This window comes from Zalophus californianus, chromosome 8 (genome assembly GCF_009762305.2).
Source record: "Zalophus californianus isolate mZalCal1 chromosome 8, mZalCal1.pri.v2, whole genome shotgun sequence".
In the NCBI taxonomy this organism is placed as follows: domain Eukaryota; kingdom Metazoa; phylum Chordata; class Mammalia; order Carnivora; family Otariidae; genus Zalophus; species Zalophus californianus.
The window spans coordinates 98,054,100-98,070,753 of NC_045602.1; the positions used below are offsets into that span (position 1 = coordinate 98,054,100).

Below are 16,654 nucleotides of genomic sequence, written 5' to 3' on the forward strand. Positions count from 1 at the left end.
TTTCTACCATTGTAGGTTACGTATCTCTTCTCCCGAGCTGCTTTCAGGATTTTCTCTTTGTCTCTGAGACTCGTAAGTTTTACTATTAGATGTCGGGGTGTTGACCTATTTTTATTGATTTTGAGAGGGGTTCTCTGTGCCTCCTGGATTTTGATGCCTGTTTCCTTCCCCACCTTAGGGAAGTTCTCTGCTATTATTTGCTCCAATATACATTCTGCCCCTCTCTTTCTTCTTCTGGGATCCCAATTATTCTAATGTTGTTTCGTCTTATCGTATCGCTTATCTCTCGAATTCTGCCCTCGTGATCCTGTAGTTGTTTCTCTTTTTCTCAGCCTCTTTATTTTCCATCATTTGGTCTTCTGTATCGCTGACTCTCTCTTTTGCCTCATGTATCTTAGCAGTTAGTGCCCCCATTTTTTATTGCACCTCATCAATAGCCTTTTTGATTTCGACTTGTTTAGATTTTAGTTCTTTTATTTCTCCAGAAAGGGTTTCTCTAATAACTTCCACGCTTTTTTCAAGCCCAGGTAGTATCTTTAAAGTCATGAATCTGAACTCTAGGTCCGACATCGTACTAATGTCCGTATTGAGTAGGTCCCTGGCTGACGGTACTATCTCTTGTTCTTTTTGCTGAGGTGATTTTTTTCGTCTTGTCATTTTGTCCAGAGGAGAACAGATGAATGAGAGAACAGAATGCTAACAGGTTAACAACGTCCCCAGCAAATATACTCTATACAAATCAGAAAAGATCTGAAACCAGGGGAAAAGAAAGGGAAAGAAAGAAAAAAGAAAGAGAAAAGAAAGAAAGAAAGAAAAAAAACCAAAAAGAAAAAGATAAAAACAAAAACAGAACAATACAAAAAAAACCCGAATATGATCAGATATGATCAGGCTAGTGCATAGATCAGTGCCACACACTAGATTTTGGGTGTATTTTGGTCTGTTAGAAAAAAGTGCCTCCTAAAATTTTAAAGGAAGAAAGACTTATATATGTACAAAATAAGGGTTGATACAATGAAGGGATGGAAGATGACTATAAAGATGAAAATTATAAAAGATTTTATAAAAGGAATTGATACGATAAGAAGTTTGAACAAAGAAAGAAGAAGATTTAAAAAAAAAAGGGAGAGATTTTGATCAGGCAGGAGACTAGAACAAAGCCATACACTAGTGATTTAGGGTATATTTTGATCTGTTAGAAGAAACTGTATCTCAAAATTTTAAAGAGAGAACAACTTCTATATATATATATATATATATATATATCTATATCTATATCTATATATATATATATGCCAAAAATAAGGGTAACTACTATGAAGGGATAAAATATGACTCTAAAAATGAAAAATAAAAAATGTTTTAAAAACGGGATTGATAAGATGTTGGTTGAAAAAGGGAAAAAGAAAAATTAAAAAAAAGTTAAAAAAGTTAACTTTGAGAAACTAATGAATCATGGTAAAAAAAAGCCATGAATTCTGTGTGCAGTATTCCCCTAGCGCTGGAGTTCTCCCGTTCTCCTTGATCGGTAAACTTGGTCTTGGCTTGCTGGCTGTTGGTGCTGATCTTCTGGGGGAGGGGCCTGTTGCCGTGGTTCCCAAATGTCTTTGCGGGAGGCAGAATTGCCCCGCCCCTGTCGGTCCGGGCTAAGAAATCTGCTCGGGTTTGCTCTCAGGACTTTTGTTCCCTGCAAGCTCTGGTACAGCTTTGGAGGACCAGGGTGAAAATGGTGGCCTCCCAATCTCCACCCGGAGGAGCTGAGAACTCGGGGCCCCACTCCTCAGTGCGCCCCCAGAGAAAAGCCCTCACTCCCGTCTCCCTAGTCTCCGGCCGTATTCCGTGCTCACCCGGCCTGTGACCGAGCGTTTCTATCTCTGGCACTTGACCCCGTGTGGAGTCTCCAAACCCAGCAGATCCCTGTGGTGTGCTACGCGCCGCTCCTCCCGGGTCAGGGAGGGGAGTCTCCCCAGCTCTGCCACTTGTGGGGTCCCTGCTGGAGGAGTAGTGGCCCGACTGGGCCGCATATCACAGTTTATGGCAACCCCTCCGCTCCGTCTCTGCAGCCGGCTTCCTTGCTCCAATACCTGGGAGCTCTGCTGCACTCAGGCATCCCCGGTCTTTCTGTGACCCCGAGGGTCCTGAGACCACACTGTCCCGCGAGGGTTCCCCCCCCGCCCCGCTTAGCCACTGGAGGGACGTCCCTCAGAGGAGCCGGCTTCTAAAAGTTCCGATTTTGTGCTCCGTGGCTCTATCACTTAACGGTAGTGGCCAACAGAGGCCCCCTCCCCCGCCGTCTATCCTCCCGAATATCACCTCGGATTCACTTCTCTGCACATCCTACTTTCCAGTAAGTGGTCGCTTCTCTGTTCAGAGAGTTGTTGCTACTCTCCTCTTCGGTCTCCTGTTGAGTTCGTAGGTGTTCAGAATGGTTTGATCCCTATTCAGCTGAATTCCTGAGACCAGATGAAATCCAGGTCTCCTACTCCTCCGCCATCTTGCTCTGCCCTCCCCAATCTTGTTTTATTTTTATGTAAATTATTTTCCTCACTCTAAAGATTATCTACAGATCAAGATATTTTTGTAGACATCTAGCGTCTGTCCTCTCCACTCCATTTTCTTCTTTCTCCATAGTTGGCCTCTTGAAAAATACGTAGGCTATCCTTTTTGTCTTTAAGTAAAAGTGGTAGCATTCTCGGTAGACTTTTCTCCATTTTCCATTCGCCTCTTAACACTAATACATCCTGGCTACCAGCCCCTAGCAGTATATAGAGACTGTCCTTATTCCATTGTCAGTGACAGGCCACTCCACTGTGTAGATACATGTCATTTATTCTGGAGAACTATACTTCTTAGGAGTTCTGTGGACTTCTAGTTCTGTAGTTTCCAAATGCTTATAGAAAGAAGGTGGGAGGAGGGGGGCAGTGCCCTGGCTGCTTCTAGAAGCAATACTTGTTTGTGACCATTCATACCAGTTTTCTGCTTGGTTCTCATCCTGGGTGGAGGGGAGGTGACTATCTTTTTGTAACCAGGTAACAGCAAAAAAAAAAAAAAAAAGCATTGCTCTTTTCATGAGTCACACAGCCCTCCACAGTTTCTGTCATTTAATTTACACTCCTTTTGGCTTGCAGTTAGAAATTCTTCCAGGTTTTGAAAACACATTATCTGTCAGTCTTAAGTTTTTTGATGGTGGCATCTGTTTTGTGTGTCTTCATGTTTATATCAGTAAGGATTTGGGAGGAGTGGTATCACAGATTGTGCTTCAGATGCCATTTAAAAACAAACCCCCATATGTAAAAAGTAAATAAAACAAATGTTTTAAAAACAATCTTTTCTCTTCTAACTAGTACTGAATTATTTGTGTTGCAGGGAAAAGGACTTGGAAGCCAAATTCATTATTCAAATGGAGAAAAGCAAAACAACAATCACAAACTTAAAGGCAAGTAGCAACCTGGCCTTGCTCCAAGAGCCTCCATGTTTGTTTTATTAAAATGATTTGTTGGTAAATAAAACACATCTGCCATTTCCTTACCCGTCCTTCTCAGTTCAACTAGCCACATCAACTTGCACTTGGCTAGGGCTCTTGCATGAAGCAAAAGGGTGATGCTCTGTCTCCTCTCCTGTGCCTGGTTTCATTTGATCTCAAAGCCCTGGTATGTGAGCTCTTGCGTTTAACCCAGACTCAGCATTATTACCCTGTATTCTGTGGTAGATCCTTAGCCTGGCAATTGGCTGAATTCTGTGAATCATTAAGTAAGTGTTGGCCCTAGATTTGTTTACATTCTTAATGAAAATAATCATGTTTTGTAAACTTTGCAAGAGGAGCTTGTTTTATTATTCAAAACTCAGGGGATGAAAGATTTAAAAAAAAATTATTTTTTTTCCCCCCTGAAAAAGATAGTTGAAAAAACCAGCATTTTCTAGGATGGCATGTTCTTCCTTTTGTACTTAAAATATTCTATTTTTTTCCTTTGGTCAGTGAATTTGTTAAGGACCGTGAATACTTTTCACTTGGGGGGAGGGTGAATAAGAATGTAAAGTTAATAAATCATGTGCTTTATGGACTCAACCCCTTTGTCCTCCTATATTTATCATTAACTTAGAGGTTTGGGTTTCTGAGGCCTGCTGCTCCATGGCCAAGTGCAGATCAATCTCTAGTTGGATTTCTGTTAATTTGTGGCTCAAGGGACTGGATACGTTGACATTCAATCTCAAAGTAGTGCCATTTGATCTCCAGTGATAGAAGCAGGGGGAATGCTCCTATCTTCCAATTGGGCCATGCTCTGGATAATTTGATAGTCTTCCTTTGAGGCTCTGGTGTCCCTTTGCCTGAGGCATTCTCCAGTGAAATGTCTTTCTTCTCTGACCACAATCCTTGTACCTTCTAGCTCTGTCTGGCCCTACCTGGCTTTCCCTCCTTTGACCTACCACATATTCTCAAATTTCTGCTGGTCATCACTTGATCAATTGCTTCCTATTAGTTACCTTTGCTTTGCTTCATGTATCTGTGTGCTCACAGTGTTTTGGTAAAATCATTAAAAAATTATATTTACCCAAACAGAGTGAAGAGACCCTTGGCTCTGGATGCATCTCTTCTTTGTGTGTTATGGAATCTATTTTCCTTGGTTACTCTGTTGCTTTTGAGTTTTACAAACATTTCCTCATCTGATATAATGAAAACAGATGTCCAGATTCTTAACATTTTAATAAGAAGAACCATAGAAATTGTTTATTTAGAGAATCTGAATTATGTTGGAAAATACCATGCTCGTTAAATATTTTCAGTGTGTCTGGGGAACTTTGTGAAACTTTGGTGGCTTATGATGATTTTTAAACATCGTTTTTGGTTCAGTTTAGGTATATAGCAAGGTAGACAAGATACACGCGAACATCTGCAATAAACTCAAAATATGTCCTAGGAGAACCTAGCCTCTCAGAAGTGACAGCAATTGCTTCTGGATATAGTGCCCAAGGGGCAGCTTAATGGAAGAGGAAGCATCTGACCTGGAGTTTTCAGTGGGGCCACAAAACTGCACAACTCTAAGGGGCTCTAGTCACATCACAATCTATGTGATTAGCACCCTCTAGAGTTCTGCAGACCCCTACTCTGGTGGTTTCAGGTGGAGGGAACAGTAAAAAGTATTGAAGCCAGCGGAAAAATATGAGTATGGTTGGAGTGTTGGGTTTGTATAAGAGAATCATGATAAAAAGTCCAGGAAAGTAGCCATGCGTCATAGCATAGAGAGCTGGGATTGATGGGAGGAGTTCAGGATCGATTGATCTATCTATCTATCTATCTATCTATCTATCTGTCTGTCTGTCTGTCTATCTATATCTATATCTATCTAGGGGGTAGTCATGAGGAAGTAAATGGTTTTTAGAGTGTAAATATGAAAAATGGCGATCATTGTATATTTTTTATGACTTTTTCTTTTCTTGAATTGGATAGATTTAGCTGTCAGGGCTTTTTACATTATTATCATAATCCTTTCCCTCTAGATACCAGAAGGAGGGACTGGGGACTCAGGAAGAGAACGGACCAAGACCTTCACCTATGACTTCTCTTTTTATTCTGCTGATACAAAAAGTCCAAATTACGTCTCACAGGAGATGGTATGATATTTTCATAATCTTTATTTTGATTTCCATATTGAGAAGAACTCTTTAAAACATCTTGCTAATTTTTTAAAATATAATTTATATAAAATTTGCCTCTGCTAACTTAGCTTTGTTTGTTACATAGCACCATTTATCTTAATTAAGCCTGAGAAGAGGTCAGTCCCCACACAGTTGATTTTGTTTTTCATTTCTGAGCGTGATGATCATAACCTTTTTTTTTTTTTCAAAACTTGGACACGACTACTGTTTTGAAGGAGCTCTGCAAATAAAGCAATTTGGAGGTGCCATTTGTATATTGCTAAGCCTGGCAAATAGGCCATTCAGCTCTGAGTCCTGCTGCAATGCAGAGCTTTAGGAGTTATATTTCAAACCCAAATCCCATTTCCTGTGAGTGGATCATTATAGGATCATTATAGGATTCTAGAAAGAAGGATTCTAGAAGGAACAACCCCCCCCGCCCAGAATTTTTCTAGAATCTAGAATGTAGCTGGAAATTGTAGAGGAAACCTGTGCTATAGGCTTTTATGGTCTAAAATGTAGACACGACATGGGCATAGAGGAACAGACCCAAAGATTCTCGCAGTAAACCATTGCATGTGAGCAGGACAAGGGCATGTCCCTGGGACCAGCTGGGTATCTGAGCAGAGCAGAGTTATGGGGAAGCACCAGTGAGAGAGGAGGATTATGGGCTTCTTCCTGGCTTGTTAACAGCTTCTTTAAATATATTGCTTCAGGACTGATGTGTTAAAACTAGGATAAGAATTCCTGTTTTGCCTGCTCTGGGTTATAATCCATGAGGTGGCATCTTAAAGTGGTATTATTGTCTAGTTGCTTGCAACTTGGTGTGTCCACGTATGAGAATCACTGCATTGCCTAGAATGTGTTAAAAATGCAAAATCTCGACCAATTTTAGATCCACTGAATCAAACTGCATTTTTAGCAGGTTCCCAGGTGATTTGTACATACCTCAACATTGGAGAACTATAGTTGGTTAGGAAATGGTTTGTGGAAGCTATTGGCTTTACTGAGGCAACGTAAATGTTGGCATTAAGATAGACAACTTAGAGGAATTGTTCAAAGGAGAGGGTTGGAGTGATTGTATCCAGAAAATGTGAGTCAGGATCAGGGCAAAAATAGAAGAGATGACAGCAATAAGAATGAGAGCCATGAAGAGAGAGGAGTCGCCTGGTATGAAAGAGGGGCCCGCAATTAATGTTGCCTGAGTTGGCATTGGTGTCTAAAACTCTGCTTGGTGCTCGTATACCCTGTCTCACTTGATTCTCGCAAGACCAGATTTAACTTTAGCGCTGCGTTTTTCTTTGTCAAAGAGACTCAGTGAGCTTAAATAACTTGCTCAAGTCCATAGACCTAATCGACCTAATAGTAGCAGAGTTGAGGTCCTAGGGCTGAAGTGTAGGGCAGTGGAGATGCCACTGGAAGGCCTTCAGGGCATAAGAGAAAAGCGTTGGTTTCTTCTAAATAATAGGCGGATAGGGCAGCCCTGTTGATGAATAAATGAACGGGTGAGTAATGTTAAAAACCAAAATTCAGTCAAGTAAATTTAAAGATCTAATTGGCTTTATTCATTGATTCATGAATCCTGCAGCATCCCATCCAGCAAGTAGAAAGGAGCTTTGAAGAGCTGTACCAAATGGAAGGATTTTATAGGTAGAAACAGGGCCAGACAAGTAGCAAAAGAAAAGAAAGGATTGTTTCCAGCAAGATCATCTTCCCTCAGGGGAAGAGTAGAGGATGTTATTAGGTGGATCACCTCATCTTCCTCTGGGGGATGGAGAAGGCCCATATGACAGATTACTTCATTGGTGCTGATCAAAAATTCCTGACTGACCAGTTAAGACTACATATCCAGGGAGGCTGAAATTGCAATTAGGTTAGGTATTGAATCCCGGTTTCGTGACTTGGCTTAGCATAAGTGACTCCTTTTTGGGCCTGTGGTTTTCTTTTTAACAGCAGTGCAGAAGACTTTGCTCCTGAGGTAACTGATTAATCAGCATTGGTAGCTAGGAGTGTGGTGAGGAATAGAATGTTATAGGTATTGGAATCCAGATTTTGGCTGGATTTTTATTAATATTAATATTAATATTATTATATAATATAATATATAATTATATACATAATTATATATAACATATAAATATGTATAAGTTATATATAATTATTAATTAATTAATAATTAATATTAAAGTGAAATGGGAATGACATGGCTGGTGTGAGGGAATTTGTTAAGGGAAAAGCCATTTCATTCTACAGTCTTCAGAATGTCTTCCACAGAGGATGGACGAAGAGCCATGAAGATTTCCACTTCTAACCCAATGAGCGGCTGGATTTTCCTCCTTATTTAACCTGAATTTGAGGCCTTTTGAGAATAGAGGGCTGTGCTGAGGGAAAGTCCACAATGGGAGGAGCAGAGCGGTGTGTGACAGCAGGGCCTGGCACGCTGGAGATGCTCAATAAACATTTGCTGACTGACAGAACTCGTTTACAGATGGTGGTTAATTTATGGGAACAGATGACATTTCCTGGTTCTACATGAGTCAAGATCAGGGAAGCAGTAACAAGTTTAGCTTTTTTGGAAGTTAAAAATAAAAGCTCAGAGTTTAAAAATAGTTTGTTTGTGAAAACCTTGTGATAGGGATAATTTCCATGCTTCAGGTGGATGCATAGCATCTCTTCTCAGGTGTTTTGGGTTTTTTGACTTTATTTATGTAGCTGTATATAAATAACCTGAAATTGTTCCATTAAATTACAAAACTAAAAAAGCAGGAGATGTGTTAGTCAATACTACTTTTTAGCAGAATCACGTTAATAAAATCAGCATAGATACAGGAAAATACCTATTTTTTTAATCACTGTATTAGAGAAAAGGGTAGTCTTCCTTTACACCTAATGTTAAAAAGAGCTTCAATTTTGACTATTGATTAAAGTCTTCATGCTGCCTTATCTGGCACACGATTTGAGCTGTCAGGTTGCATCCCTGCTATTAACGGGAAGATGCAAGCTTAGCATGATGTCAGTCTTCTTCTCCTTCTCATCTGAATATAAGGGCATCTTGAGAAAATATATCATGCCTATTACTCTAGTTCAGCTCAAGTTTCCCTTATTGTTAAACAAATACCCAAGTAAGATGACCATTAATATTTCTTTTTTACAAATTAATTTTAGATTTAGAAAAAAATGAGAATGATTTAAGTCTATACTCACATAAATTAAAGACCATTAAATAAGGTCTGATTTTCCTAATGGTTCTTCAAAACTCCAAAGGGAGGCTTTGATCTCCCACAACCTGTTCCTTGATTCAACCCTGGAGAAACTTGAAACCTACCGTCTCCCAGTTGTTGACAAGCTGGATGGGTGAATCTTTTGTTTTAACAGTGCCCTCTTGTGGGCATTGTCCCTCGAGTGAGGCCCTGTGATGCCTTGGATGACTCTCAAATCAGCTTGAAAATCTGTGCTGAGACAAATCAGCAAGGTGGATTTTGGGCCACCTGGCCAGGTGAGGATCTCACCAGGGTTTTGATGCCAGTGGGGGAGAGCAGGTCGTAGGTCTCACAAAGCAGGCCCTCCCTCCTCACCTTGCTTTGATAGGTGATGCTAAACAAGTCCTTCCTGCAGCCGCAGTGGGGTAGCCTGTTTTCCTTGCAAGAACCCTGGAGATGTAGGCAGTGTCCTGCTGCTTCTCTGGGTCCTGAGCCAACTTTGGGTGGGTTACTTGAAGACTGAGCCTGGCCTGGGTCTCAGCACCTCTAGACCTGCTCATTCTAGGCCCGTTTTGTAGAATGTCCACCAGTGCCCTCCCCCCTGCTCCCATTGCCCGCACCTGCTCTGGGCCCCCAAGTCTCTCAGAGAACTCAAGCTGAATCAGCTTTCTGGAAAAATGGGTAATAGTAAAATGGTGGGTGGGATTTTAACCCTGGGAAAGAGTTTTATTTTGAAAAACTTTTGGGTTTGATTTAAATATATTTTCTATGACTTTGCTTTAGCCTCAGGCAAAGGTATTATAGAAGATCCTTCTCTTACTCTTTGGAACTTTATGTAAGGCTGTTCTTCTTATCCAGTGGCACCCTGTGACATGGTAAAAATGATAGATAATTTTTATTTTTTGTGTAATCAGGGAGAATTGAAGAAATATAGTTTCTCCTCATGTTCCATATACAGTGCTGAAAGCTAACCTTGGATGGGTGGTCTGGAGCTGTGAGTCTCCCTGGGATTCTGGGCTGCTTCTTTACAGTTTGTGGGAGGAGGTCCTTTCAGGGAGGGCTGGGGCCTCGTGGCTGATGTCAAGGATGTGGGAAGAGGCCACATAGTGATAAAGTCTTTAGAAGCACAGGTTTGGGGGTCAGAAGTGCCCAGGTGCAAATCCCAACTCTGCCACTCACTGTATATGCTCACTCATGTAACTTCTCCCACTGAATGATGGACCTAACTGATGCTACCCACCCAGTAGCATTTTATAAGGACTAATATATGAACACAGTGTGATCTGCTGTCATAGTTGAGAGTTGAGTAAGTCATCCAGAATTTGAGAATAGGACTGAAAAATAACCCCTCCTAAAGCTGAAATGGATACAAATTAAGAGCATTAAGACTGGTCATGTTGGAAGTGACTCCATTGAAAGGATAATTTGTAAATCTTTGACCAAGAAACTGAGAAAACAAAGTTGAAGCAAGATGGTGGCAAGATGGTGCCCGAAGAAAGCTGAAGTCTGGTTGTCTGTGTTATTATTTTGTCCTTGGATGACAGGCTGTATTATTAGTAGGGATGGTTTACGTGGAGCTGAGATCGAGAGGGTTGGTGTTTATTGGTCCTTTCTAGGGGGTGGTTGGAGGGCTTAGATCCCTGCAGGGGAGATGCTGGGTCTCAAGTCTCAAGTTTAGCTAACCCAGCATCACTCACAGAGATGGAACACTCCTGAGGGGTTGACGAGGCTCTCACCTTGGACTGTGGTGACCCCACAATGCAGTGCCTCACCTCTTCCTGGCTCTGACAAGAACCTGATCAACGCTGCCTCGTGACGTCCCTTCAGCTGCTGATGCACCTTGTTTTTGAAGCAGGGAGGTGTTTTATGTGACCTTAGTGTGCCTGTTGCTCCAAGAAGGCAGGAGGCAACATGAAGGCTTGTGGGGTTTGGAAAGCTCTGGTTGGTCTCCTTCCTAACTGTGTACCTGGGACAGCCACACATCTCAACTGGCCTCATCTACATCAGCTGTCTGTGTGAAGGATTTGTCCTTTACCCTCTTTCATTCCCCAGAGTGTCCCACTGCAATTGTGTGGTGTGACAGACATGGACCTTAGGCCATTGTAGGTGCCACCCGAGGCCCCGCACAGCTCATCTCCCTGCCCTTTCCATCCTGGGAAAATAATTCAAATAGGAAAAAGCATCTGGACTCTGATGCAGGGGAGCCCGACCATCTCAGCCTCATTCACACCCACCCATCACTCAGCTCTCAGAGAACCTTCTGAGACTTACTTTGATGAAGAGCTGGACCCTTAAAATTATAGCATTGATTTGGCATGGTTTGAGCAATAACTTCTGGCTGCTGTGATTTTTAGGTTTTGAATATTTAGTTTCTGGAAGCTCTGATAGAATGAATAACTCTATAAGTTTATTTAATTCTGAAATGGTAAATCATCATGCTTTAAAATTATCTTTGCTTCTTAGATGTGATTGTCACTTGGCCATGTTTACATTTTTATATTTCAAGAATTTTTTGTTAAGTAGGAAGAAGGATGGGGTTGCTTTTTGCTTCCTTAAAAAGTTTCCTTTTGATTAAAATTTTGATTAAAAACAGGGGTGAAGACATATTCTGTTAATAGTTCTGCGATGATTTATTTATGTGGTGTAATCCTTACAACACGAAAGTAGCATTCAAGAATATTGTCAACATTGAAGGGGCTTTTTATTAAAATCCATGGTAATTGTGTCTTTTGTGGTTTTTTTTTTTTTCTGCTTTCAGGTTTTCAAAACCCTTGGCACAGATGTCGTGAAGTCTGCATTTGAAGGTTATAATGCTTGTGTCTTTGCATATGGGCAAACTGGATCGGGAAAGTCATACACTATGATGGGAAATTCTGTACGTTGTTTTACACTGTGGGAAGAAAATTTCTCATTATCTCTCTTTGGACTGATAGAATTATCTCTTTATCTACCTGGTCTGTACTAACTTCCTTTTCATGTTCTGATCATTCTTTAGCAATAAGATAAAATTCAGTAATAAGTTGGACTAAGTTTCCTTTGATTTTAAATTAGAAATAGTTTTAAGTTTATAAGCATGAATAATTGGATGCAAGTCTCAGTTCATTTTCTGTTTTTAAAGGCTTTATAATCTTATCAAAAAAGTGTGCTGGGGCATAAGTAATTTATTCTTCTTTTCTGCCAACACAACAGTTTGAATAAAATTACTGAACTCTGTTCTTTTTTTAAAATTATTCAAAACATATTTTCCTCAAGAGAAATGTAAAAAAAAAAATCTGGTGGAAAGGTACTACATAACTCCATCATATATATAAAAAGAGAATTATGCTGTTTACATAGAGTCTATATAGTTACAGAGTATGTAGAGTTTAGCAGTTATGCTATATAAACTAACAGACATTAAAATTATACTTGCCCCAGAATATGGAGGAGTAAAAACTAGACATTATTACAGGAACTTTATCTCGTTCTGTGTTTTCTCCCGATCTAGATAGTGCTGGTGTGTTTTACTTATGTCATAGTGAAAACTCTTCATTGCCTATCAGACCTGTGTCCTGTTCTAGCTGTGGAGGTACTAGCCGGTGATCACAGGGCTTCCTGCTGACACACACAGTGGGGTCTTTAATGCCAAAGGTTTGGTGGTTCACAGAAGTAGTAGTAGTGCGTTTTTTAAAAAAGATTGTATTTTTATTTATTTGAGAGAGAGAACGAGCAAGGGTGAGGGGTAGAGGGAGAGGGAGAAGCAGATTCCTCGCTAAGCAGGGAAGCCAGACTCAGGGCTCGATCCCAGGACCACGGGATCATGACCTGCGCTCAAGGCAGCCGCTTAACTAACCGAGCCACCTAGGCACCCCAAAGTAGGAGTAGTGCATTATAGGAGGGTGGGTCTTTCCTGATGGAAGCATTTGACCTGGCTTCTTAAATTCAGGCTTTTCCTTTACAGAAGTAGATAAATGCTGTGCTGTGAGTCCTCAGTGCTGAATAGTGTGGAAGACTACGTAGGAGAACAAGCAGTTAGTCTCAGGAGTTGCACATTTCCTTTTATCATCACTTTTCCCTTCCTAGTTTCCCACTGTGCCTTTGCAAAAAAAAAAAAAAAATCTTCTCTAAAAATGAAATTTGCATGTTGATCCGCTGGTAGCTCTTTTATGTTAAGTTAAACATTCATAAAGCATTCCTAAATTATACCTGTTTTTCTCTGACCTTATAGTTAGTTGAGCCCTGTTTGGGTCTTCCTTTTTATTTTTTAAAGGCACAACAAAAAAAATATGGCAAAAAGCCCAATTTTCCTTGATAAGAATTGGTACCAACTTAATGTTGTAAGGGAAAAAAAATTCTCTTAATGCTGTGATGATATTTTTTGGGAAGGAGGGCATGTTGGATGAAGGTAGGGAGGGTCTTTGGAAGGAAACACTAAAGCTCTGAAGTTTTGATTTCCTAACAAGAACATTTGGCCTCATCTTTAACATCGTTCTGAAGCTCATCAGCTTGTTAATGCTGGCCAAACCACGAATACTCCTGAAGATGCCCACGTCGCATAAGTAATATGATGTATTAAAATCTGTCTTGGAAGACCAGAGTTGGGATTAGTGCATCAAAGGAGGGATATAATACATGTTTCAATGTGGTCCTGTCACCTAAGGGTTAAGACAGTTATCAGCTACTTTGAGTGCTTACCAAGGTCTCATTGGTGTTTTTCTTTCCTGCTCAGTGTCTGTTTCACCTTCTTTGGTCATTTGACGCGATCAAATTTTCCATTTATTCTACAGCTGTAGACCATCTTGTTTGAAAGTTTAAGGAATAGATCTTCTATGTTTTCAAGTTAGGATTTAACTGATTAAGAGCTGACAACTGCATATTACTCTAGACCTAGCATGTAAAAGTTAGAAGGCTCCATCCTCTGATTTCAGAGGCTAGGAAGCAGTCCCGAGGGGGTAAATGCTGTATCTGGGGCCCTGCGGTGGTAGGCCTGGGGTTGACATGCAGGCCCCTTGTGTCTAAATCCACTCTGGCAAATTGCAAATTCAGCCATTGGTTGCTTTTATTTCCAGTGACAGCTATGGCATTCCTCCTTCCCACTGCAGGGCGATTCTGGCTTAATACCTCGCATCTGTGAAGGGCTCTTCAGTCAGATAAATGAAACCACCAGATGGGACGAAGCATCTTTTCGAACTGAAGTCAGGTAGGGCCCATGGTCTGAGTAACTGAGTGTGTGAGCTTGGTTAGAGCTTCTCTCTGGGCACGAGGAGTAGAAAAAGGATAAAGCCTTTGGATTCCTGAAGGGAGAGTCTGCCTTTTCTCCTCCTGTACTATCATAGCTAGAGGCAAAGCTTAAAATATGTCTGTTTTCAGTGACTTTCCTGGGTGCAATTTGGATTAGGATTTGGGGAGGCTAGTAGGAATAATCCTGCTTGGTCAGAAACTCTGACATAGGATGTTTATCTCAAATAGAGTGAGCTTTTGACTTGTAATTGTGTACCCCGTTCACTTGCCGCCTTCTTTTATTTGAATAAGGTTTGTTTTATTCTTTGTGTTGGTAGGATCACTGTACATCTAATCTTTAAATCTTAGGGATTAAATGAAGAAATCCACTTACCGTGCTAAGCATAGTACCTGATACATGGCTACCACCCATAATTGTATGTTGCTACTGTTATTGTTTTGTTCTTATATTAATGGGGAAATAATTTTACTGAGTTCAGTCCTATTTAAATTTTTAGCTACTTGGAAATTTATAATGAACGTGTGAGAGATCTGCTTAGGCGGAAGTCATCCAAAACCTTCAATCTAAGAGTCCGAGAGCATCCAAAAGAAGGACCGTATGTTGAGGGTAAGAGCGAATATTTCACAGCTCTTTTCTTGGGAATTTGTGTAAAAATAGTAGTTTCAGGGGGAAAACGTAAGATAATGGTGAGATGTGAAAAATGTCCTTATCTTTGGCATTTTATTCTAGTAAAAACGACGTGCTGTCACTACAGCTGTCACTAGTGTGAATTCATACTTCGCCGGGCACTCCCTGATTTTGTGTGCTCTCCAGTAGATTTCCTCTGGCTCTCAGAAGAACTCTCTGGAAATTTGTTTTCCATTGTTCGCAGGCAGCATGAGCAACACTACAGGCTGTCTCTTTACATGGCGTTGCATCTTAGCGGTCTCTTTTTACTGACCTTAAGGGTAGCTTATGACCATAAGGAGATTCTAAGACTTCTCACCTGTGAGAAGAGCGCTGACAGAGTTTCCGATGCTGCGGTCCTCAGCATCTGTGTTGTGATAACACTAGCTGTACCTCAAGTAATGCTGGGTCGAGGGCTGGCCCTTGCTAAGTATTCACACACAGGCTGGGTGTCAGGCTGTCTTGATACTGCAGCTCCTCTCAGCTGACTCGTGGAGGCAGCTGAGTTGTGGCTGACCATAGGAATCATGCCCAGAAAGGTGTGTTCCTGTGGCTCTTGTCCTTCTGCGTCTCATCGGAGGCAAGGCTGAGAACTGGTCCTGGGCTTAAAAAGGTGTTCCTGTTTTGGTTGTCTTTCTCACCTAGTGATACCAAATGTACCGACAGGACTCCATCTGCATTTTATTAAATTTCCAATTGAAATTTTGCCTTTTATGCCCAAAGTAGGGTGTATAACTATGTATTTGTTTTGTGGAGCATGGAATAGCTATTATTGTTAATAGTTTTTAGGCTAACTGTGCCTTCATGCTTCTCTTTAATTGTATTTTATCAGATGCTAAAACATAATATAAAGCTGGCTTATGAAAAGACAGAATAATCAGGGCAAAACATCCAGAATCTGATGTAGATACTTAGAGGGATTTAGTTTCTAATAAATCTGATAGTCAAACATTGGAGGAATATTGGTTGTTAAGCTGCCTGCGAGGGGAAAAAAAAAAGTAAATTGGTACTATAGCTCCATTTTTACACCAGGATAAATGGCAAATGGAGAAAGATTTTAATGTCAAAAGTGACATAATAAAATGACTATAAGAAACTATGGGTTAGCCTTTTTTCCAGAAATCTGGAGAAGGGAAGTCTTTTAGAAATTTCACTTTAAACTCAGGAACCATGAAATAAATGTTACATTTGAAATGGTAAAAAAATAAAACTTGACAGAAACACCATTGGCAAAGTAAAAAGACAAATTACAAACTGGGGGAAATCTTTTCAATCACAGTTTCAGACAGAGAACTAATTTCCCTAATATGTAAAGAGATCCCGTAACTCAGTAATGACAGATCCAACAACCAAGTAGAAAAATGAACACAGGATGTGAATAGACTGTTAACAGAAATGGAAATGCTAATGTTTTTTTTAATTTTTTTATTTTAAAGATTTTATTTATTTATTAGAGAGAAACAGCATGAGAGGGGAGAGGGTCAGAGGGAGAAGCAGGCTCCCCACTGAGCTGGGAGCCTGATGTGGGACTTGATCCCAGGACCCTGGGATCATGACCTGAGCCAAAGGCAGTCGCTTAACCAACTGAGCCACCCAGGCGCCCAATGCTGATGGTTTTTAAATGGAGGAAAGAATGCTCAGCCTCACTCATACTGAGAGAAAAGCAGAATAAAAAGTCTTCAAGATAACATTTATTACCTATCCCTGGTAGATGTAAGTAAGCCTGGTAGGACAGTGTTGGGAAACAGGTAGTCTTATACATTGCTACTTCTGGGTGTAAATTGCCTTCTATGGAGGACAATTTTGCAATATCCATCAAAATTTCAAATGTGCTTGGATCTAGCACTTTGGCCTCTTAAGAATTTATTCTGCAGAAATATTCACACATATTTGAAAAGACCTGTGTACAAGATTATTTGTAGTAGCGTTACTT

The 16,654-nt window shown here is 40.6% G+C and overlaps 1 protein-coding gene across 7 annotated transcripts in view; it reads left to right on the top strand.

Annotated features, from left to right (window-relative positions):
- Window positions 1-16,654, top strand: part of KIF16B (kinesin family member 16B) — a 314,095-nt gene that overhangs the window by 39,699 nt on the left and 257,742 nt on the right. For all 7 annotated transcript variants that reach the window (XR_003524843.2, XR_003524845.2, XR_003524844.2 and 4 more), the window contains exons 2-6: window positions 3,367-3,436; window positions 5,497-5,610; window positions 11,593-11,709; window positions 13,916-14,013; window positions 14,552-14,661. Coding sequence is in view for 4 of the 7 variants with exons in the window: in XM_027623368.2 (XP_027479169.2) it covers window positions 3,367-3,436; window positions 5,497-5,610; window positions 11,593-11,709; window positions 13,916-14,013; window positions 14,552-14,661 (509 nt within the window). In the remaining 3 variants the exon portion in view is untranslated. The remainder of the gene's footprint in view (window positions 1-3,366; window positions 3,437-5,496; window positions 5,611-11,592; window positions 11,710-13,915; window positions 14,014-14,551; window positions 14,662-16,654) is intronic.